Source organism: Lethenteron reissneri, chromosome 21 (assembly GCF_015708825.2).
Source record: "Lethenteron reissneri isolate LAM-NWPU_2019-01 chromosome 21, ASM1570882v1, whole genome shotgun sequence".
NCBI classification, from domain to species: Eukaryota; Metazoa; Chordata; class Hyperoartia; order Petromyzontiformes; family Petromyzontidae; genus Lethenteron; species Lethenteron reissneri.
In genome coordinates this window covers 21,177,516-21,202,842 of record NC_083799.1, presented here as the reverse complement: position 1 = coordinate 21,202,842, position 25,327 = coordinate 21,177,516, and the positions used below count along the sequence as shown (strand labels likewise).

The 25,327-nt window shown below is 47.7% G+C and overlaps 1 protein-coding gene across 3 annotated transcripts; it reads right to left on the bottom strand.

Moving 5' to 3' along the window:
• Positions 1-610: 610 nt before the first annotated feature.
• Positions 611-24,293, bottom strand: LOC133345385 (NGFI-A-binding protein 2-like). Of its 3 annotated transcripts, none has more exons than XM_061556091.1 (9): positions 23,794-24,293; positions 17,892-18,075; positions 15,544-16,533; positions 11,903-12,036; positions 9,785-9,914; positions 9,119-9,238; positions 7,379-7,559; positions 4,880-5,089; positions 611-3,443 (listed from the first exon to the last, which is right to left on the bottom strand). In XM_061556091.1, exons 2-9 carry the CDS (start codon positions 18,033-18,035, stop codon positions 3,343-3,345), a joined length of 2,010 nt encoding a protein of 669 aa, XP_061412075.1. In that variant the 5' UTR covers positions 18,036-18,075; positions 23,794-24,293; the 3' UTR covers positions 611-3,342. The 3 variants fall into 3 exon arrangements, with proteins under 3 accessions (XP_061412075.1, XP_061412074.1, XP_061412073.1); XM_061556090.1 differs by having other exon boundaries at positions 9,119-9,313; positions 17,892-18,079; positions 23,794-24,291; XM_061556089.1 differs by having other exon boundaries at positions 9,119-9,313; positions 23,794-24,290.
• Positions 24,294-25,327: the final 1,034 nt, after the last annotated feature.

Sequence of the window (25,327 nt, the reverse complement as noted above, 5' to 3'; positions counted from 1 at the left end):
TGTCGGAAAGACAGACGCTGTCTTTCCGACAGACCTGTTCTTCACCTGAGGACGGCAGCTTGCGTTGTGGTCGAAACGTCGTGAGAATTATTTAATGTTTTATTTTTATTATTTTATTATTTCCCTTCTACGTGGCTTTACCGAAAGAACCAAGAAGATGAATTCCTGCAGTCACGAAAGCTTTAAATCGAAAGTTCAACATACGTGCATACTTAACCACCCGGGTAAGTGCACGTTGGAGAAGAGGGAGAGCCCAGGCCAGTAAGATAACAATCGTGACTCCTGTTCGCCCTGGATGAGAATTGAACTCCGGTCATTGGGTCCCACGGTACAGCGTGCTAATAACTGCATCACCGCTCGACCCCAATTTAAAGATCATTCATTTCAAGAAGCACGACTTACCTCGATGGACAGTACAGGCGAGGTGAGATTCACTGTTGTTCATTACACTGCCAATGTGGAATGAAATTGCGAACATGAGTTATTGTTAAAGACTCGGCTCGTGTGATATGTTTTGGCATATCATAACCATTTGATAAAGAACGCTCACATAAGGATGGCAGGCATGCTACACACACACACATCAGGACACTTTTAAACACTCACTTGTAAAAGGGTTGTGTTTTATTCAATACACTTTCAATTTCCATCAGCTCATTTGCATCTAAGCCAGTGCCCAGAAAATGTGGGAGCCATGGAGGCGGACTAATGTTACATCATCTCTCTACAGGGATAAAACACAAAACAGGGGGGCACTTGGGAGGGCAATACATTTCACAAAGGGAACAATGCTCACACCAAACCAGTGAGGCTTCTTACACAGCTCATTCTTTCAGACATTGTCATCTCTATACTGCTGTTGCACATGCAGTAAGCCATTGTTCTGGTAACACATTAAATAACTGAACATCAACGATTGTCGGAAACGAACTGCAGGACAGCAATAACAACGTTCAAAATGAATCTAAAACGACCAATGTATTTGCATACCGCGTAATAACACACAAACATGTCACATCCTGAACGACACTTTAGCGACGCTGTGAACGCATACCACCTTCCGGGCAGCACTCTACCACCTCTAACCTAGACTCGTGATTAGGCAGTGAGAACAATTACATGACTCCACCTCTGGTGAGAACAGCCTCACAATCCAGTCCAGGAAATTAAGTAAATCCATCACCTAATAACGGTAGATCTTCTGGCAGGTAAAGTCACTTGGGCAACGTCAAGCAAATACAGTTCCATTCAATACAGTATTCAAATGGCATTACCTAGTTACCCAAGTAAGCAATGGTACTTTAGAATATGCCACAGCGCAACACATGAGCTTGCTACCGTCTCTCATGGTAAATAGTTCTGAGACAAGATTATTTTCATTGTAAATTTTTACGGAGGGTAATACAATCCCTTCACAGCAGAGATTCTGCTTGTGAAGGCCTGGTTTTCGTCTGCCAATTAGGCAATGAATCGTCTTGATTTTCTCGTGAAAGGGAATACCGATCTTAAGAGATTTGGAGGCATGATAACTGTTCTAGATTTGAAGTTTTCGTGACTGCAAGGATCCATACTCTTTGGTTCTTTCGGTAAAGTCACGTAGGTGAAAATAAAAATAAAATATTAGTTATTTCTATTTTATTTTTATTTTCACCTACGTGACTTTACCGAAAGAACCAAAGAGTATCGGCATGATAACTGCTCCACTGGTGTTGGCTGCAAGATCAGCTGGACAAGCTGTGAAATCCTCGGATGAGCCGAGAGACCCCAATCCTTTTAATACTTCGACCTAAACAAGTCCACTTAAAGCAATTGCTCACGTGTACTTAAATTAATGTTACGATATTCACATACCCCCACAACATCTGGGTGTATGTTTATTGACTTTTTCATCCAAGAAAGTAAAAAAGATACACCAAACTTTTGCACAGAGATGAGGAAAAAGCAGTGACAATGGGTATGATTGACCAGTGGTACCCCCATGTGGACACATAGACACTCCAAACAAAACTCTCACAGGGCAAAGCCTGACCATTCAGTTACATGGGCCATCTGAAGGATATGTAATTTAATACAGAGGCACCTCCAATTACTGAATGCCTGTTTTCAGATTCAAGCGTGTAATACTACACTTAGTGAAACACATATATCCAGAGTAGCCATAACTTTCATTTATTTATACAACAAAGGAATTTTCAGCATTGCAATAATAACCCAAATGTGTCAAAATCCATACGTGACAATATTCTGGTTCAGCAAAATTAAAGTAAAAAAAACGACACCTCTTCAGATGACACTGAAATGCAAAATAAATTTTGTGTGCTGTCTGTAAACCTCTGTTTATAATCTGCCCAATATTTTGCACCTCCAATTAGCACGGTTGGCGAGATGCAGTTCAACATACAATCGACATAATTAGACCTTAACAAAGCTTCTAGATTTGAAGCTTTCGTGCCTGCAAGGATTCATATTCTTAGGTTTTTTCGGTAAAGTCACGTAGGTAAAAATTTTAAATTAAATTAATAAAAGTAAAATAAAAATAAAATCACGACGTTTCGGAGGCAACACAAGCTTCCGTCTTTAGGTGGAACCGTCACAGCACGATAGCTGTATCAATATCAATAGAGCTATCGTGCTGTGTATCAATATCAATACAGCTATCGTGCTGTAACGGTTCCACCTGAAAACGGAGGCTTGTGTTGCCTCCGAAACGTCGTGATTTTTTATTTTATTTTTATTTTACTTTAATTAATTTAAATTTTTACCTACGTGACTTAATAAAGCTCCAAGTAAAAAAAATTAAACGGAGGTTTTTTTTGCTCTTGTGAAAGATAATTGTCGTGTCAAACCTACTTATGAATGAAGGCTCAAGGCTGAGTATTTTTAAATGACTGTTTACACACAAATGGATTTAAATACCGAATGCGCAAATATAATCTGTTAAAAACTAAGAAAATAAATTATATTTTTCGATCTCTATTGCTTCTTGTTTTTTTTTTATCTTGCCCATGGTCCCCCTGAGGTTGTTACTGGTATCATATGAACACTTCCATTACTGACATTAAACAAGTCAAAAACAACAGTTAGAACAAACAACCTCTGACATTGAGAAAAATTTTACTTGACGGCAACTATTATAACGAGGATAATTGACGCCTAACCTGCCGATAAACATCATACACCATCAACGGTGACAAGGACATACGTGTCAGTGATTAACTATGCTTTTATCCATAACGTACCACAATACTGGCTCTGTAGCCAGCAGCTTCCATCCAAAGACAGACAAGAGCGTCACGTCCAACACATGTGTAGGGAGAGAAACAACGGCTGGGGCGCGCGTGATCAACACGAGTTTCGCTGCTCCTCTTTCACCTGCGTTTCCCACTCCTCCTGCTCTGTTTGACTTCCTCTCCCCGTGCTCGACCTCCCGCCCTCTTCCGTGTCTGTGGCACACACACGTCCTCATTACCACCGCGCAGAACCGTGCTACGGTGCATCCTTCCTGTGGGAAGGCAGTGGCAGCAGCATCGGTAGCAGATCTAAAGCGTACGGAGTGAGCCATAGTACACAAAATAATTTGGATTGTTCATATCGTTCCAAAGAATCCTGCCACAGCTCTCGGTACACTGTGCTACGAACCCGGCGACCCGAGTTCGATTCCAGCTCACAGCCAACACCGTTGATAGAATATCTGAACCGGTGCTGGGCCTTCCTCTAGGTCGACTCGGCCTCAATTGAGTACCTGTCCCAGTGTGTAAACATCGCCACTAGGGAGACAAATGCGGTCGGGCGTGGTGCTGGTCACCCACCTCCTCGTGTGCCGTGCCGGCCTTCATAGGTCCTCACTAACAGCACTTGCCCCAACAGTCTGTTTAGTCTATACTCGGGGATCTTTGTCGTTGTAGCTGATTGGACTTGCCGATGACATGTACCAGCAGTGTTAAGATCGGCCTCTCCTGAGGATGAGGTTCGTGAAGGGTTGGAGGCAGTTGCCCTCCAACAACAACGGAGGACCATGTAGCGCTGAGCGGCTAAGACGCAGAAAGTTGGCACAGGCGGTGCAATCTGCCAGTTGGTCATCTCATTCAAGACATGGTACCTGGGTCTGTTCTGTGACCTCCTGCCAGGGGGCTTTCGACACTTCACGTGGCCTCAAAAGTGTACCTAGCATTGCACCAGCGGCGTGGTGACGTCATCACTACTTGGTGATGTACGTGCATGCGGCTGCACTCGTGCCCCCCGTTAAGCCTGCCCCGTTCACCCGTGCTGATTTATGTAGTTTTTTTTATTTAAATTGACGAAAACCTATCGGATTATAGTCAAGTCCGAGTCTGGGGAATTCACTCAGACTTTGGTAGAGAGTTGTAGCCATCGCTACGCCAATAACTGTCGTCGACTCAAATGGAAAATGCTTTTGCCAACTAATATTTTCATCACAAATTTCGCTGACAAAATGAACGCTGCCCTGCGGGGCTGGTGCATTTAACGCTGCATGGGTGGTGGAACAAACCTGCCAACGGTTTTAACTTCCTGAACCAAGAATCAAACCCAGTGTCACTGGGTTGTTATAATTTTTCACACTGCATTGCCTCTTCCTTATTGTAAAAGTCTAAGCCTCCCATTGCTCACAGAGAACGTTTGGCTACGTACGGTGCGAAATCAAGTTATCATAGATATATACACGGAGCAATGGATTACTGTCAATTCAGCCGAAAGCCCTAATTCAGCGGTGAAAGCTCCACATTACTAGAGTAGGGACCAGTCTCTACACAGGATGACCACTTCCTACAAAGCAGTGTTCACCGACTGATGGTGTTCACTGTACAGAATGCAGTGCAACCGGTGGCGAAAGCACAGATGCGAGAGAGGAAGCACTCACCGGACCAGGCGGGCTCCTGCTTGAGTGGTTGCTCCGTCAACTGGTGGCGCGTGTACGGACGCGTCTCGTCCGTAGCCAGCGAGTGCTTCCACGAGGGTGGTTGAACACCGGTTGGGCCCTGGGACGGCTCACGAGGGTCAGGGGGCCCGTTGTGCCGCGGCGACGGGGCGTCTCCCGCACCGCCGCACCCTCCACACCCCGGCGGCTCGTCTGGAATGCAGGAATGAACCCGTCGCTTACGCACGTGGCGCGGTGACGTTTTGTGCATGCGAGATGTAAGCTCCGCAGAATGCAGCGTTAGACCAGGCGTGCGTCACTACAGCACTTGCGGCGCGAAGAAATGCTGAATCAATACAGTTTGGCTTGCCACTTGCAAGCACATTTTGCCACCTACTCCATGATGCCACCTACAGGCCAATCCTTAGCTATTGCAGAATGTTTTCTTCTTATGCTTTTATATGATTTACAGTATCTTTGTCAATCCACTACTAGATGAAGGCCACGGTGTGACCCTGCTTAAACACACTGGTCGGTTGTGGTTGTGAAGAGGTGGGGGGGACCAGGACTGGTTCAGATATCATGCTCTAGTAATGCTAGCCATGATCACAAATCAAACTCTGGTCACCGGGTAGGTGCTATAGCGCATTAACTAGAGTATCACTGCTCCACCCCCATAATGAACATCTGACAATAATATGGATGAATGTGCCTGTTTGTGTGTGAGCGATGCCCGGGTGCGGTCAAGAGATGGCTCCCTATTGGTCATTCATGTTATATACGCTGATTATCTGGTAATTGCTGCTCGCTCAGAGGAGGAGTTGGAGGCGCTGCTGCTGAACCTGGAACGCACCACTAAGAGGTGGGTCCTTACTATCAGCCCCATCAAAACTAAGCACCTGCCTGGGTATTTCATACCATCAGACACTCCACCACAACTCCCAATTGGTGATGGGGCAGTTGTGGAGAGAGTGGAGAGTTTCCCATCCCTGGGCAGTGTGCTCATGACCGGCTCCAGTTGGACAGCAAAGGTCTCACTCCGAATCAGTTGAGCGGCATTATCTTTTAATCGGTTGCGTAAACGCTGTGTGGAAGCTACCTGGTCTGTCGCTCCACATGAAGCTTCAGGTTTTCTCGGTCACAGTCATGCCCTCCCCTACTCTACACTTGCAAAACGTGGACCGCCCTAATGGAACATCTTCACCGGTTAGAAACATTTAGGCTGGCCTGCCTACGATCCATCCTGGGTTTAACCAGGCTGGATTGTGTGAGGAGCTCACAATTCCTTGAACGATCTGGACAAAGTCCCAACGGTGAGCTCCTCTGGCAGGCAAGGCTGCGTTGGCTGGGTCATGTAGCCCACATGCCCAGCCACCGCATGCCTAAACAGCTTTTGTTTGGCCGGATCCAGGGGGCTAAATGGGCGCGGCATGGGCTAGAGAAGAGATGGAGTGATGTGGTACAAGGATGTGGAGCTGAGTGGACTTGCCGATGATTGGTACCAGCGGTATCACTATCGGCCTCTGTGGAGGAGGCTCGTAAAGGACGCTACTGGGCAGTTGGAGGCAGTTGCCCTCCAACAACAACTGAGGGCAAAGGAGCGATGCTCACAACAACGATCGGAGTGCCGGGTGGCTAAAGCACAGCAAGTTGGCACAGTAGGGGGCACAGGTGGTGCATCAGCCAGTCATCTCAGTCAGTTGACCCGTGGCACCTGGGTCTGCCCCGTGACCTCCTGCCAGCGGGGGTTCAACACTTTACGTGGCCTCAACGTGAACATAGCCTGGCACGAGTGCCGTAGTGACATCACCGCCACTTACTTAGTGGTGAATGGCGGTTGTTGTTGTTGTTTAATGAGTGGGGAGCGGTAGTGCAACGGTTAGCGCCAGAGGTGTGGACTCGAGTCATGTGACTTGGACTCGAGTCAGACTCGAGTCATGAATTTGATGACTTGAGACTCGACTTGGACTTGCATAACAATGACTTTGTCCCACCTCTGAGGTGTGGACTCGAGTCATGTGACTTGGACTCGAGTCAGACTCGAGTCATGAATTTGATGACTTGAGACTCGACTTGGACTTGCATAACAATGACTTTGTCCCACCTCTAGTTAGCGCGCTGTGCTACAAACGCGGCGTTCACGAGTTTTATTACCGCTCACCGTCAACACCAGTGACAATTATCTGAACCAGTCATGGGCCTCCCCTAGGTCGACTCAGCCTCAAATGAGTATCAGATGTGCAAACATCACCACTGGGGAGACAAATGTGGCCGGATGTGGTGTTGCCCATCCACCCCCTCATGTGCTGTGCCTGCCTGCATAGGTGCTCGCTAACAGCACGTGCCCCAGCAGCCTGTTAAGGCTATAAGGGGGATCTTTGTCTTTTGTGTGACCGAGTGTGCTGGTGCATGTGTGTGAGTGGATGCCCGTGTGTACGCAATTGCTGCCATGTATTTGTGAGAATGCGCATTTTGGTGTGGCCGTGCCGGTGCGCAGCTCACGGCGCATCTCGTCCGCGCTGCTGTCCGTATCGCCGTAATCTTCGCCATCGTCGTCGCTTGCTGTGCCGTGCTGGTGTGCCTTCGCCTGAAAGTAGCGGTCGGAGCGACGCTGCTTCTTGATGAGATCGGTCTGCTCCTGGATGAGAGACAGCTGCTCCATGGTCACCTGCTCCAACTCCGCCTATAGCACCAACATATGCACGCACACACACACACACGTGAACAAAGACCCCACCCCCTCCGTGTAAAAACACAGGCTGTTGGGGAAAGAGCTGTTAGCGAGCATCTATGAAGGTTGGCAAGGTGCATGAGGGGGTGAGTGGCCAGAACCAAACCCTGCTATCTTAACTGTGCTGACATTTACACACCGCACCAGGTAATCATTCAAGGCCGAGTCAACCTATGGAAGTATTCTTTGGTTCTTTCGGTTAAGTCACGTCTAAAGATAAAATAATAAATTAAAATAAAAGCATATTAATAGAGTAATATGCTTTTATTTTAATTTATTATTTTATCTTTAGACGTGACTTAACCGAAAGAACCAAAGAATAATTCCTGCAGTCACGAAAGCCCCATAATTAAGATTGAACCTATGGAAGGCCCAAGCACAATTCAGATATTTGCCACTGATGTTTGCTTTGGCCAGGAATCAAGCTTGGGTTACTGAGTTGGTAGAGCAGTGTGGTGTTATGCTACCACACCCCGTACACATAAATGTACATGCCTACACACATCACAAGGATGTGTACACCCACAGATATGCAGACACACACTTGCACACATGCATGCGCACACACAAGCGCACAAGCACGTGGAGGTGCAATCGCATGTTTTTTGAGCACACAGACGTGCATACACATGCACTCAACGTAAGGCACACAGGCTACAGTTCAAAGATTGCAGAAAAATTCAACGTGAATTGTTTACAGACAGTACTATCGTCTGTACACTACAGCTTAGCTGGGAGAGGAGACACACGTGTGTTTACTGGGGGATGCGCCTATTAAGAAGCCTGTTTCCTAATCCCAACATGCCCTTTTCAACCTCATGGATCCTACAACCACCACTACCGAAGGCGAGCGATTGACACATGTTTGTGCAGTGCCACAGCACACTTTGAAACGGTTTAAAAGTTGAACGCCGAGGCGGCCAGGTGGCTCAAGAGGACCGAGCTGGGAACGTTAAAATCCCGAGTTCAACTCCGAGCAACCGCACGTGATTAAACCGGCAGTGACTGCAAAAAACCAAAACCGTTTGGATTTCACTTAATTTAGAATATTTTAAGCTGAGAATGGGTGTGCACCCCGAGTTTGGGTATCAAGTAACGGATGGGTTCTCGGATAATTGTGATATCATATTTTCACTTTTGTCTAACATGGGATGATGCACTGCTCTCTCTGAGAGTTCCAAGTGGTAGATTCTTCATGTATAACGTGACATTGATAGGACAATTGTTCCATAATTGTAGAGACAAATACAAAGCAGACCGTACCGCCAGATCGTGATGTATCACCAAAGCATTGGTGCCCATGTGTTAAAATGCCAAGCAAGAAAACTGGCTAATAAGATACCTGGCTTATAGATTCGAGTACTCAGTTGAGGAGCTCAAGACTACGCGAGTGGACAGGACAAGCTCAGGGGTGGAGTCCTCTTGAGTGAAAACACAGCAGGGCCGGGCTGTGTTGGAACAGAGCTGAGCTCCGTGGCCGGGCAGTGGACCCTCTCGACAGTGCTGCTCACCTGAAAGCTATGTGCAGAACTCAGGTCCTGCTTGTCCTGGGCTTCGTGCATGCGCTGCTTCAGACCGTCCTGCTTGAGTGGGATGGCTCTGAGGGCCTCCTGCACCTCCACCATGCGGTCCTGCACACAGGAGGCATGCGGTCTCCTCTCCCACTCCTCCCCCCATTGGTCTCCTCCTCCCCTGTGGCCATATGGCTTCAAAGTGCAGAAGGTTACACCACACGTTAACCCAAAAGAAATCAAACACAAGTGTAAGTTTGCTGTCGAGCGAACATATATGAATGTGGATGAAAAAAACTTGCCAAGTGTTCAACAAATGCATCCATACTCTTAGGTTTTTTCGGTAAAGTCACGTAGGTAAAAAATAAAATTTATAGAAACAAAATAAAATAATGCATCCATATTGGCCAGGGCACAAGCTGGTACCACCTGGGATGGCAAAACTTACGTTAAACAAATGTCTTTACACAGCTAAAAAAATACATTCACATGTGATAACATGTGCAATTGTCATTACATCTCAATATCATCACTGCCTATGGACCTTAAAACAACTTAGCTATGTTTCGCCACGAAAGGTGGTGCCAACAAGTTTAAATATATTTGGGAACATGCATTATTTTGGCGAGGCAAACCACGTGGGCTCACACACAAGCACACACACACCTGTCTCTTGAGCTTTGTGATCTGAGCCTGCAGGGTGCGGGAGGTCGCAGTCTCTCGGCATGAGGCAGGGATGACCCCCCCTTCTATGTGAGGCCTCTTGCAGACTGGGCCTTCCACTGGGCGGACCCGGCTGAACGGGCACAAGCAAGCACGATTGAATGGACATTGCCAGGGAGACAAAGAAGACAGTGGGCAGGCAAAGCCTGTGTTCGTAGGCCCACAGCTTTCACTCCCAGATTGTTGATGATGCCACAATGCACGTAGTGCTCATTGAGGCAGAGTCAACCTTGTGATAATATTTAGTTTGAGTTGTGTCATTCATGCAACTGCATCACACAATGCTGCACAATCCACAAACACGGCAGTGCATATGTAGAGGAACACTGCGGGGACCCAACGAGGGGCAACCGTGGGAAGGGGTCCAAGTAGAAAGGGGAGTGGCAGAAGGGTGAGAGGGGAGGGTAGGTAGACAGAGTGAGACATCGGCTAGTGGGGGAGGCAGGTAGAAGGAGGAGAGCCAGGTAAAAGGGAGGGGATAAAAGGGGAACCTGGATGGAAGGGGAGGGGTCAGAGACAAAGAAGGGCCAGGAAGAAAGAGAGAGGAGCTAGGTAGCAGGTAGAAGGGCTCCTGAGGCAACGGGTGGAAGAGTACGGGGTAGACTGGACGAAGGTCGAGGGAGTCGGAAGAGAGGGCTAAGGGACAGGGAGTATTGATTGCCCGCGACGGAACTGAGAGTGCGGATGTTGGCGTGAATAAACGGCAAGCAGCCCTGAATGTTCAACCCTGGTCTCCGTCTGAGTCTACAATCCCACAGGGCATCAAGAAGCACGACTCTACAGATGTACGAAGATGTATTTAGCCAAGTTATGACTGTTTATGCATGTGGAGAGAAACCAGAACACCTGGAGGGGGCAACACTATCCTGTACAGATGGGACAGATGGAGATTAGTCCACATTTGCTGTACCGCCCTCTCCTGGCGACCCAGGCACCTCGACGCCCACGGGGAGGGAGTTTCACCACATTTGTGTGATCGACCAATCCTCACCGCCACACTTCTGGATTACAAGCATGCATAGTCGCCACTGCCATAGAAGTGGCTCAGGATAGGTTCACATTCAAACAGATGGAGCTTGTTGTGTAAGCCTTGGGCTGTTGGAACAGGACAAATGTATTTTTTGGGGATATCAACCTCATGGTGGGACCCCGGGGTCCCGAATAAACGGAAGTTGAGCCGTCGTAAGTCGAAACCTCGTGTCCCAGAGGGCGCAATGTCATACATTGGGATCCGTTCCTGGAAACCCATTACATACCATAAAAATGCCAAAACTGACCACTAAAATTAGTGAAATTAACCCTCGCAAACATTTATTGTAGCTTAACGTAACTTTTACGAACATTTATTCAGTAAAAACACTTTCATTTGAACATCCTTAAGTACTTTTCTGCATGTGCATCACATTTCCCCTTCTCGCACATAGCAAAAGTTGAAAGATTTTCTAAATTTGAAGAAAATGTACAAAAAAGTGTACAGAGCATTGCGAAAGAGATCCTTTCGATCGAGGCGCAACTGCACACCGTTGGACATACGCATACAGCGGAAGAGCAAAGCAGCGCCATCAGGTGACGAGTCTGCACATATCATTATGGTCTGGCACAGGCGCCGTGGTGACGTCACCATCACTTCGTGGAGAATGGCGAATATTGGTATGTGGTCATACACAATGGAGTGGAACGGTCGTGTAGCGGTTACCTCGCTGCACTACGAACCCGGCGACCCGAGTTCAATTCTCGCTCACGGCCAAACCAGTGACAATTATCTGAACCGGTCTTGGGCCTCTCCTAGGTCGACTCAGCTTCAAATGAGTACCTGGTTCAGTGTTTAAACATTGGCAGTAGGGGGACAAAGGCGACGGGGGCATGGTGTTGGCCATCCAACCCCTATCACAGTGCTGGCCTTCATAGGTGCTCGCTAAAAGCACCTGCCCCAATAGTCTCTTATGGCTTTAGGGGGGATCTTTGTGTTTCTATGTGGGCATGTGTGCATGCACACATCTGTGTGTGCGTTCTAGTAATTGTGTAAATGTGTTGATAAATGTGTGTCTGGAGTTTGAGTACCTGGAGTAGCGTTGGCTGTACTTGTATCCGGACTCGCGCACAACCTGACGAGCAAGCGGGAAGAGCTCATCCCGGCGCGTAAGCAGCGACATGTCCAGCAGACACAGCTGGCATGCAGCTTCGTTCACACTCAACTGCCCATGGCACACAGAACACACAGCATCCCATCATTCAGACCATCAGAGCGTGTAGATGAGAGCATCTATTAGTGTTAGAATGGCACACACACACACCTGGCCAACTTTTGTCTCCTTTATTACTTTGGTTTTTTCGGTAAAGTCACGTAGGTAAAAAGAAAATTTAAACACGACGTTTCGGAGGCAACACAAGCTTCCGTCTTCAGGTGGAACCGTCACAACAAAATTGCTGTATCAAATCTAGGATCTCCTTTATTACTCATAAACCATACTCAAGAAGAACTCCTCATAACGGCATCCCAATTATTCGTGACTCCTATTATCTGCGGTACTTATAAGGTCCGTGAAAACTCATTATCTACTTTCACATTGTTCCCATTATCTCATTATCCACTTTTTTTCCCCCTTGTAGTAAATTCAAAAATAACATTGTTAATTATCCACATTATCCATGGATAATAGGAGCTCTTCTTTAGAGGTACTTGGTCAGGAGTCGTTTAACTCAAGACCCAGGATAGGCCCCCCGAGACCAATTGCCAATGCCAGCGTTGAGGTGGACAGGAGTTGAAACCGAGTCACCAGGATTGCAATGTAGATGTAAACCACCATGCCACCATTCACAACACTGAATCGCATATGGATGCACACATACGTCACAAATAAGCCCACCGCACATACATTTATCACTGTTAAGGACCAACTGTAAAATCAAGAAATTGATAAAAAATATATAATGCAGTGTGTGAATTGTGAATAAAGTTTCATTTAATAAAATCTTAATTTGAAAAACAAGTATTTCTTGGAATAAAACTTCAGAGACTGCATTGGCAATGATGGATAGCCAAAGGCATGAAAGGCTTTACTACTGTCAGTTATTATTATAAAAGCTAACATATTCGTAAAATGGCAATAAATAAGGAAAGGACAAATGGTGATTGTTGTTTAAGTATTTCCAGTGGTTTCTTTACACATTATAAGTACAGCTACCAATAACATACAAGAGCTTGAGAATAAGTAGCAAAACGTTAATGTGTGGCTCTATTCACTGAATAATGAGGGATAACAGGACAACGGTAAGCGTACTGTGGTATGAGACCTGGTGACTCAAGTTCCATTCTTAACCATGGCTAACAGTGAGAGATATTTTAACTTTGGTCCTTATGCCCAACGCAGCATGGGTACTTCTGCATTCAGCAGTATATTGACAAAGGGGTTGTAAATTATTATTAATATTATAAAAGGGGAGAAGTAATAAGAACGGGGTTTACAGTTATTGCTTTACGTTATAACACATTGGGATGTATTAGATGACATTTAAAAATGCGAAACCTAAAACATTGACATTGACAAATTATGAACTTAAATATCAAATTCTCAAAAGAAACATTTCAAGAAAGTAATTAGTTGAAAGCTGAAACAAGAAGCAGACATTTCTGAAGTATTTATTTGACGAGGCAGGATCCCATTACGATACAGCAGAGTTATTTTCAGGGGAGACCTGAAGAAAATATCATTTTAAAAAAAGAACACAAACACTCAAATATTTGCAAGTACTTTACATGCAATCAAGCTGCAAACGACAGATGTTTTCTCCACTTCAAGACGATGTCGTGTGACAACATCAATGATGGAGGGGAAAATGCTGAACATGGTGGCCATGTGCAGTGCACTCCGAAGCAATCAATCTCAATGTGGCATGGCAGATTGTCCTGAATTAATAATTGAAATTAATTTTCATTGAAAATTTGCACAGTTGCGCTTACGATTCCGTTAATTGCAAATGTTAAAACACTGCAGCACAATAGCATTGTAGAACACTCCCCCCCTTGATACATTAGGTACTACAGATTATTTGTCAATACACTGCTCGATGAAGACTTATGCCATGTCAGTGATGGGGTCATTTAATCATACTTCACCACGTTGGTCAGTGTGGGTTGAAGGGGGTGCAGCCAGGACCGGTTCTGCAATTACACTGGTCAACACACTTTTTCTGGCATAAGGTAATTTTTGGGAGCTGATTCCAAATATGGCATCAGTTTTTGTCTATCACATCAGGTTTTTGAGATATAAAATATTGCATTTTCAATAAAAACTGCAGAAGAAAAATATTAAATAAATGTGGATATCTACATAAAATGATATTATAAACACACTATCCTAAAAATACAGCACCATATTTTGACACTAAAGCAGTCACTGACTCGCAACAACTTGCAATCATAAGTGACAGAGTTAATTTTGGGTAAAATCAATGAAAATGGGGTATGCCGATAGCATAAAAATTAGATCAGATTTGGAATCAGCACCCTGAAATTCGTCTAAAACAGCTGCAAAAGTCCAGGCCAGAATTGTTTTTTTTGTTGACCAGTGTTATTCATACTCTTAGGTTTTTTTCGGTAAAGTCACGTAGGTAAAAAAAAATAATAGAAATAATAATAGAAATAAAATAATTATCTCTATGATTTTTTTATTTAAATTTTTTACCTACGTGACTTTACCGAAAAAAACCTAAGAGTATGAATCCTTGCAGTCACGAAAGCTTAAAATCTAGAACAGATATTATTCGCCCACTGATGTTAGCCGTGAAAAGGAATAAATCTTACGGTCGCCAGGTTCGTAGAGTAATGCAACGGCTGCACCACCATTCCACGATCAACGGGGGTCACTGCATCACGCGCTTTCAGATGCGCTTCTGCGGCCGTCTGGAACGCTCTTCCTTCCGATATTAGAAAGCTACTGGAGCTATGCACTTTTAAATAATCTAGATTGAAAACTCATTTCTTTAGAACTACTTTATGTGTTTAGTTTATTGTCTTTCCCCCGCAGTTCCGATTAGCATGGTTGGAGTTCAACATACATACATACAATGCAAGAGACGTATTAGCCAATCAAATGGTAGGATTTAGAATAGTCACATGATCTCATCATTGTATTGACTCATGTAGTCACAATAACATATTGGTCTCTTCTCGTGATTGGTCACAGCCTACTCTGTGTTCTCATACCTTTTTAACGCTGTTAATTTCTTGGATTTTAAGATGTTTGTGTGGGTCATAATATTAAGCGTTTAGAGATGCGATTTGCACGAATGACGCTTCATGAAATCAAGTTATTACATTAAGTGGTCTTCCATCATTGTACAACTGATCCTGCATTGACAACGAATACACTTCTGATCATGTAAAAATTAATTATACACCATCACACACACCAATTATGAATCCATGTTATTCTATATGTAATGTAGATGCACTGAGTGCAGTTTTGGTGTTCGTTGCAAACACAAATTACAATTCCAGTACCGTACCGTGATGCCAAGCACTGTAGAATAGTGTAATCTTTTGTCAGTTTACTCCAAATGAATGTCCTACTGTAAGGGGCAAAGTTTGCCACTGGATCGAAGTGTAATAACAAATGCTCTGGTCCACCTTCCCCGCACCTCCGGTTAGCACGGTTGGCTACATACAGTGCGACAGAAGTTCAACACACATCCATATCTACCTCGTGCTGCGTGAGCTGCTTGCCATCCTTACGGCGCGAGTCAAAGCGGCCATAGATGGCGCTGAACTTGCGGATCTCGTCCTCGCGCCTCTCGTCACCCTCGTCCATCTCAAAGATGTGCCCCATGTGGGCGGCCATCTTCTTGTTGGTGCGCAGCACCTCCTGCACCTCGGCTCGTTCCAGCGGCCGGTGAGTGGGCCCCAGCGCCTGGGCGGAACACTCCGTGATGATGCGGCGCGTCTCAGGATCCAGCTCCCCGCCTGGGCCATCTCCGTCGCCCGAGGAACCGGCCGACAACGTCCCGTCGTCCATGGCGCCCGCGACGTTCCCCCCGCCAACACCGCATACGCCTGTGTCGGCAACGTCCCCCGGCCAAGCTGCCCTCATGGAGCCATGTGTCAGTCCATTTTCTCTGCCAGAACTAGTACCACCTCCATTGCTACCACTGCCACAACCAGTATTGGCAATAGTGCTAGTAATGATCCCGAGACTACTGCTGCTGCTGCTGCTGTTGTTGCTGTTGTTGATCCTGCAAGCATTGCTTGCGACAGATGCTGGCGTGTTTCTCACGGTGCACGACACAGAGCCGGAGACGGAAGGTAGGCACTGTTTGGCATTGCTTGATGCCACGCCTATCGCTGTGACGCCAGGATTTGGCGCCAGCTGTTGCTTGCCAGTGGTGGTGGTGGTGGTGCTGGAAACGCTTTTGTTATTTTCTCCAACAACACGCATGCTCGCTCCTGCACTGGCGGAGCCAATCGTGGCCTGATTCGGGCCAAAGGTCGGGCCAAGATTCAGGGCTTCAGTGGCAGTGGCAGTTGTGAGGTTGGAGATCTTGGAGATGGGGATGCTGGCACAAGCAAACGCTGGTAGAACCTGACTGAATACAGAAGGGTTGTGCACCCACTCCTGCAAGGCCTTCTGCAGACGGCGCACATGCAGGGGTTTGCTGGCCATGCCTACCAGTGCCATGATCTCCAGAAACTCTTCCTGCACATCCAAACACACCCACGCACCATGAAGAGTGTCATCACAATATAAAGACAGTCTTAATATAACACTAGTTGAGCCTAATGCTAAATACTCAATGACTGGTGACTATTTCCAATAATGGTTCAAAGCGGTGAAATTAGTTAGGCACTTCCCAGTGCTCGTATGAAAATGGAGACTCCCTGACTTATTCTTTGGTTCTTTCGGTAAAGTCACGTATAAAGAAAAAATAATAAATTAAATAATAGCATACGACGTTTCCATTGCAACACAAGCAATCATCATCAGGTATAATGAAATAGCTACATAAAATCTAACCAGAAAAAATTATAGACAGACATATAAGCAGACAGATATCACCAAGATACACACAGCGGGCAACACAGGTACAGAGAGGGGTGATCGTCTCTGTGGGGTGGCCTTAAATAGACAGAGGGGGGCGGAGGCAGCGAGAGGGAGGGGTTAGAGACAAAATTTACATGTCAATGAGTACAACAAACATTTTGATACTTTGCTAGGTTATTTAATTTTAGTGTTTCTTTCTCCCCCTAAGCCTGCTCACTCCTTTTTGTTGTACTCATTGACATGTAAATTTTGTCTCTACCCCCTCCCTCTCGCTGCCTCCGCCCCCTCTGTCTATTTAAGGCCACCCCACAGAGACGATCACCCTCTCTGTACCTGTGTTGCCCGCTGTGTGTATCTTGGTGATATCTGTCTGCTTATATGTCTGTCTATAATTTTTGCTGGTTAGATTTTATGTCGCTATTTCATTATGCCTGATGATTGCTTGTGTTGCAATCGAAACGTCGTATGCTATTATTTAATTTATTATTATCTTTTCTTTATACGTGACTTTACCGAAAGAACCAAAGAATAATCCCTGCAGTCACGAAAGCTCCAAGTTAAGATTGAACTCCCTGACTTTTTAGTTTCTATTAAAAGCGTTTGGGAGCTTAAGAAATGCAGTCATTCATTATTACATTTCTGTAATCTAGCATTTTGAAAGTGGCATTAGTATATCACAAACAATAGATATCCAACCTGCAGGGTCACAAGGTGACTAGTCGATGGAAAAACAGCGAGTAGGTTACCAATCTATGTGCCAATGATCAAGCATTATCACGTGTATTAACTCATTTTCTTTGGGCACTCTCACTCTCAAAAAGGAATTCGACAAATGTTCGAAATAAACTTCCCAGAAAAAGCCTCGCTTTAGTTCAACTTTCCGGTGTAAATGTACGACTATAATTAGTTTCGGGAGGGTAGTTGTTGGGTGCCTAAAATAAAGACGTGGAGCCCCCTCGCCACTTTGGGGCCTACAGGAGGAACTGGTGAGCGGGGTAGCGTGGGTGGAGCACCTGCTCGGCGTCACACAGCTGGTGAACGTCATCCCCGCCCTGCTCCACGAAGGTCTGGTAGTAGGAGAGGAGGTTGGCGCGCTGCAGCACGCGGAAAAGCTGCAGTTCGCCCAGCGTGCGGGGCTGCGGTTTCAGCTCCTCCATGACAGCGTCTGACCCCTCTCTTATTTACAAGCAGCACCGTCTGCCTCCATGGCACAATGACACACATCATGCGAGCACCGATTATGATCTGTAAGCACGTAATGATTAATTAATCGCTTAAAATGTACGCTTATGCCCGTGATGCGTGCATCAAATTAAACAGAGCATGTCAAAATAGATAGTTTACAATGTGTAGTGGCATAGCGCTGGCTGCTGGCGAAAAAGGGTAACTGCGGTGTATGGAAGTACCCACGTCAGCAGCCACGATAGACACGAGAGAGGGACATCTACGGAAAAGGTCACAGAGGGGGGCCTATCGAAAAGCCTCGGAAACCCGCTAGAATGTTCCAGAGAGGGGGCGTGGCCGGGACTGAGCGAGGCCACGCTCAGAGTATAAGAGGGGCCCCCTGTGAGAGACCTCGTGGCTGCGGCTGGAAGTGGCATCCCCATCGTGCTGTTCAAGATCGTCGCTACCATCTCGTCATCGCCATCGTTGTTACCATCTCGTCATCGCCATCGTCGTTACCATCTCGTCATCGCCATCGTCGCTACCATCTCGTCATCGTCGCTGTCGTCTCGTCGCCATCGTCGCTGTTGTCTTCACTCGACATTGCGCTGCTAGATAGTCGTTGACCGTCTCTGTTCAGCGCCGTCGGTGTTAGACGGCTAGCGTTGTGCACAGGCTAGCAACAGTAATAGTGTGTACCCACGTAGGGTGTGGATTATCCCGATGGTGCTTGTTAAGTAAAATAAGTGCCTCCAAGTCTTACTGTCTCCGAGTTAGTCACTACAAATGTATGGAAATTAAACAAAAGTGATATTCAAATGTCAAATTCACGTAATATAGTGAACAAAACTGCATCCATGAAATATAAGGAAAAAAACAATAAACAAGATACGAGGCAAAAATGTTACACATCTTTAATCACATCATGATCATGAATTGATACAATTGAATTAATAACTGCAGTGAATTGCTACATGCCTACTGGTTTGGTTTGCATATGGGGCAGTGATATGGCCAGTACCACACAGTCACCATGATCCCCAGAGCACACTGCACCAGGTACTGATTTAAGGTGAGTTAAGATTCTTAAGTTCATAGCCAGAATTTCAACTTAGGTTACTAGGATAGAGGCACATTGTAAAAACCACTATACCACCATTCCCTCACATAGATGTGTCAACCTTTGAAAAAGTGCAGGTGACATGATGCAAACAGAACATCTACTGAAATATTTAACAATCCAAGCTAATAATCACCCCTGGATTGAATTTCCTCGAAGAGGATCAATTAAGCCTCTGTTTTGAACTGGAATGCCTCATACCGAGAATGTCAATAGGCCAATATAATATAATTGGCATAGCAACAACAACAAATATGATCTCTTGTTGTGGTACATTAACTTTGGGTAGAGTAGTGGCACAGTGATTAGAGCACTGCTCTATGAACCTGATGATCTGAACTGTATTCCGGCTACCAACAGACCAGCGTAGTGAAGTGTGGTCACAAACCCCCGTGCCGAGCATGGAGTGGAGACACTTTCATCCAGCAGTGGATTGACAAGGGGCTGAAAATTCTTTAATTCACGTCACATTTGTGTCAATGGAGAAATAATTACGTAGGATCTCTGTTACCAATACAGTATAGGCAGTGCCTGCCATTGGGAATTAGCCTATTGACACTGCTGTATTGAGCGACATATTTGCCAGAGAAAAAAAAGTAGTTTTAAACTAAGAGACCGCACGTCCGTGGGACGTGACCATCCGTCCGTATATGTGCGTCGATCCCAGTCTCCCGCCAACCAAACTTTTGTCTAATGTATATGATCTGGTGTTACAGCATATATTGCACAATCCACGGCTGGGTGGAGGGTGATGTCACGATGAAACAATCACACGAGTGCCAGGCAGACAGGAATCCAGGCAGGAAGCCAGCCCGCAATTATTTCCCCTGATATGATTACAGTATACATGAGCTTAGGCTTATTGGTGTCTTTTTGCATTATGAAAAAAAGACAAAGATCCCCCGTATAGCCTGAACAGGCTGTTGGGGCAAGTGCTGTTTGCGAGCACCTATAAAGACCGACACGGCACACGAGGGGTGTGTGGCCAACACCACGCCCGGCCGCCTTTGTCTCCCCATTGGCGATGTTTTACACACCTCGGTTCAGATAATCGTCACCGGTCTTGGCCGTGAGCAGGTCTCGGAACTCAGGTAGCCAGGTTCGTAACCTCTACGCTACCACTCCCCACAATGTATTGTGCAGACATCTGACCACAGGACACACAACGCACGCCTTAAGCAAACCTATCACTTGGATTCTACTGTGGCATTTTTGGCTTCGTGTTAGTTGGATTTGGAAAATTCATTGTATTACAAAAAAAACCCTCATAATGCATTCCACTTAATATTCCTAAAATGCCCTCTTTTTTCGTTTTAACAAAACAAGGCGAAATGATGTGTGGCGTGCCACAATAATTCCCTCGAAAGCAATCCAGATTCGGGCAAAGAGGCCCTCTCTCGTCTGTGGTGGAAATCACGTTTTGGCGAGAACTTTCCCACAAAACAGTACTTAACTTTAACGACCCCCGGGGAAGTGATGATGGGGGATGAGTCCCCCATTCACAACTTTTCAGATTTTAGTTGAATTAACTCACCAACAACAAAAGCACGGCACGGGTTTCATCGGGGACAGAATTCTAGTAGTGTACGTATCGCGCAATTCATTGACGATTGACAGCATCGCCACGGTGCCAGGGGTGTGACTAGGCCTCGGCGAGGTAAGGTAATTTACCCTTTTTACCGGGTAAAAGGGTAAAGGTAAAGGTGTCGACATGCCAAGGGGTAAGGTAAAGGATAGGGTAAAGGTAGCTCGGAAGAATTACCCGGTAAGGTTAAGGAAGTGCGAAGTATTACCCGGTAAATACAGTACCTTGTTTACCGCTAAAAGCTCTGTGGCGCAGTCTGTGGCCTCCATTTATTAAGTAATCTTACAAAAAACTGTTTAAAAAACACGCTTTTATGAAATGTACTAGTAATGGCAGAACTACACGACTCCTGGAAGTTGTCCCGAAGCTTGCCACAACGTAAGGGGACCGTGGCCAATTACAGCCGTCAGTTGAGCGTGGACAAATAGACCCAAGCCGAATCATAACATAAAAAAGATTATTTTAAAATATATATATATTTTAATGATAGAATATAGTATTGTCATCAGTATGACATAAGTATACCAATTTTGCAGTCGATACCACATTGGAGAGTGGGTAAAAACTGAGTTACAAGATTTGAGGATACAACGACAACAACAGTGAGTGTAAAATTGGAATCATCGAGAGTATTCTATATGAATAAAGCGCTCTACCTAGCATTTACCCTGTTATAAACCTTGTTGATGTGTAGTTCGCCAGTAATTACCCTGTAATCGGGTAATTTGTATGGGATAAGGTAAAAGGTAGGGTAAAGGTAGCCTCGTTGTTTTTACCTTTAAACTTTTACCTTACCTTGCCGAGGCCTAGTGCCAGGGATGTCACGTTCGGGGAACACTCAACACTGCGGTGAACAACAACGCTGACGTTCTCGTGGATTCATCATCGTCAATTCTCTAGCCCCTAACATTGAAGTCAAATCACCGCATCACCACACGAGCCCGTGCCACGTGGGGGGGGGATGGAATTTTGTGATTTGATTACCTAGCGCGCATAAGCAACCGCCCCGTCCGATTGGTCCGCGCTCACAGGACGCGAGCCGCGAGGACCAATCACTGACGTCGTCTCGTAAGCGCCCGCCTTGTCCGCGCTAGGAAATACAATTGCGGGGGAGGGGGGATCCCACAACCCCTCCCACCCTACCCACCCACACGGACCCCACCACCCCCCACCCTACCCACCCACACCCCCCATCCTTACCGCCCGCACCCCCCACCCTACCCACCCAGACCCCCCACCCTACCTACCCACAACCCCCACTCTATCCACCCACCCCCCACACCCTACCCACCCCCACCCTACCCACATCCCCCACCATACCCACCCCCACCCTACCCACCCAGACCCCCCACCCTACCTACCCACAACCCCCACTCTATCCACCCACCCCCCACACCCTACCCACCCCCACCCTACCCACATCCCCCACCCTACCCACCCCCACCCTACCCTACCTACGCACAACCCCCACTCTATCCACTCACACCCCACACCCTACCAACACCCCCCACCCTATCCACCCACACCCCCACCCTACCCACACCCACACCCCCCACCCTATCCACCCTCACCCCCACCCTACCCACACCCCCCACCCTATCCACCCTCACCCCCACCCTACCAACACCCCCCACCCTATCCACCCACACCCCCACCCTACCCACATCCACATCCTACCCACACCCCCCACCCTTACCACCCACACCCCCCACCCTATCCACCCACACCCCCCACCCTACCCACACACACACCCCCCATCCTACCCCCACCCTACCCACCCACCCACACCCCCCACCCCACCCCCACCCTACCCACCCACACCCCCCACCCTATCCACCCACACCCCCACCCTACCCACCCACCCACACCCCCCACCCTACCCCCACCCCACCCCCCACCCCACCCACCCACATCCCGCCTCTGCGTGGTTCTTCACGTCGCGTGTAAAAACAAAAAAACCCGCAGCACCCCCCCACCACCACCACCGCTTATAGAGATATTTATTTATTTTGTTACTTTCGGACATTATGTTTAACACTTCGCGTTGCTAGTTCATCCGCGTACTGCCCACGCGATTATAGTATAATATAGTGGTGGTTGTGGAGTTGTGGGTGGTGGTGGGAGTGGTGGTGGTGGTGGTTGTGGAGTTGTGGGTGGTGGTGGTGGGGGTGGTGGTGGGGGTGGTGGTTGTGGAGTTGTGGGTGGTGGTGGTGGGGGTGGTGGTGGTGGTAAGGCAGCAGGCAGGGCCACGTCAACCGGGATGGTGGTGGTGGTGGGTGGTGTTGGTGGTGTGTGGTGGTGGTGGTAGTGGGTGGTGGGAGGTGGTGGTGGTGTGTGGTGGTGGTGGTGGTTGTGGGTGGTGGTTGTGGGTGTGTGGTGGGTGTGTGGTGGGTGTGTGGTGGTGGTGGTATGTTGTGGGTGGTGGTTGTGGGTGTGTGGTGGGTGTGTGGTGGGTGTGTGGTGGTGGTGGTGGTGGTGGTATGTTGTGGGTGGTGGTTGTGGGTGTGTGGTGGGTGTGTGGTGGTGGTGTGTGGTGGTGGTGGTATGTTGTGGGTGGTGGTTGTGGGTGGTGGTTGTGGGTGGTGGTTGTGGGTGGTGTGTGGTGGTGGTGGTGTGTGGTGGTGGTGGTGGTTGTGGGTGGTGGGTGTGTGGTGGTGGTGGTTGTGGGTGGTGGTTGTGGGTGTGTGGTGGTGGTGTGTGGTGGTTGTGGGTGGTGGTATGTTGTGGGTGGTGGTTGTGGGTGGTGGTGGGTGGTGGTGGTGACAACTCGCTTCTGCCCGTCACCCAGATGCCAAATTCACGAGATGTCGCCCCACGTTTTGTGCGGCTCAGCTGATCAATTGTAGTTTAAAAGTGCCCTCTAAAACATTAAAAACTTGCTCGTCCGATCCCCCACAGATCGAGAGAGTTACTCGTGTCCCCGTCGGGTTTATTCTACTGTGTGTGTGTATATAAAGCGCCTTTTTAATAGAACGTATCCCCCCCTCCCACCCCCCTGGAATTAAGTGGCACTGCGCTTGGCAGATGCAGAATGTTAGAAAGTCACCTGGCGAAATGTGGATGACGAGGACCTCTGTTGAAAAGCGCCGTTGATAGAGAGGAGATGCCGTGGCCCACCGGCTTCTCTCAAGTTCCTCTCGTCTTTGTTTCACCCCGGGCTTGTCTGTGGCTCTGGCTGTGAGAGCAAGAGAGCAAGAGAGAGAGCGAAAAGGCAAGAGCTGACCTGTGACGCCTTCCAAACCAGCGCACATTTGACGACAACGCCACGCTCACTCAACTCGCACGGCACAGTTACAGAGAGAGCCTCCCCACACACACACACTCTGCTCACCCAGCCCAGTTGCTCTGTGCACTGTATTGGCCAAGCAGACACCACGCCACTCCTCTCTCCACCCACACAGTGCACGCACACACGGCTTACCCGCCTCCCCACACACCAAAAAGCCACTGCTCAACTCTCACCAGGGTACACACACGCACGCACGCAGCTCCACCCACACACCCACACACACACACCAGGGTACACACACGCACGCACGCAGCTCCACCCATACACCCACACACACACACACCAGGGTACACACACGCACGCACGCAGCTCCACCCATACACCCACACACACACACCAGGGTACACACACGCACGCACGCAGCTCCACCCATACACCCACACACACACACACCAGGATACACACACGCACGCACGCAGCTCCACCCATACACCCACACACACACACACCAGGGTACACACACGCACGCAGGCAGCTCCACCCATACACACACACACACCAGGGTACACACACGCACGCACGCAGCTCCACACATACACATACACACACACACCAGGGTACACACACGCACGTACGCAGCTCCACCCATACACACACACACACCAGGGTACACACACGCACGCACGCAGCTCCACCCATACACCCACACACACACACACCAGGGTACACACACGCACGCACGCAGCTCCACCCATACACCCACACACACACACCAGGGTACACACACGCAGCTCCACCCATACACCCACTCACACACACAGCACATGCATTCACACACCCACCACCCCACAGCACATTCACACACCCACCACCCACACACTGTCACCCTCCCCACCCAGTGCGTGCACACTCACACAATGCCACCCCCACCCCCATCTCTCTCTCTCTCCAGCCCCCACACACAATCCGATCCCTCCAAGCCACAAAGATCTCCCGTGTAGCCTGAACAGACTATTGGGGCAAGTGCTGTTAGCGAGCACCTGTGAAGGCACACGAGGGAGTGGATGAACGACACCACGCACGACCGCATTTGACGATGTTTACACAACGACACCAGCTACTCATTTGAGGCTGAGTCAACCTAGGGGAGGGTCCAGGACCAGTTCAGATAATCGTCACTGGTGTTGGCCGTGAGCGGGAATCGAACTCGGATCGCCAATCGCTCTACACCCCCCCCCCACACACCCACACACAGTCATGCATTCAACCTCACCTCCTTTGCCTATGCTCACCCCACATCATGTATACACGCATAAAGTCCCTCCCCTTTACACCCCACAGCGCATACAAT

Coding starts and splice junctions, on each gene's coding strand:
- LOC133345385 (XM_061556090.1), bottom strand. CDS start 18,035: ATGGAGGAGCTGAAACCGCAGCCCCGCACGCTGGGCGAACTGCAGCTT. Junction 12,037..15,543: donor AGCAGCTCACGCAGCACGAG/GTAGATATGGAT, acceptor TGCCATGGGCAG/TTGAGTGTGAACGAAGCTGC. Junction 7,560..9,118: donor GTTCTGCACATAGCTTTCAG/GTGAGCAGCACT, acceptor TTGGTGCTATAG/GCGGAGTTGGAGCAGGTGAC.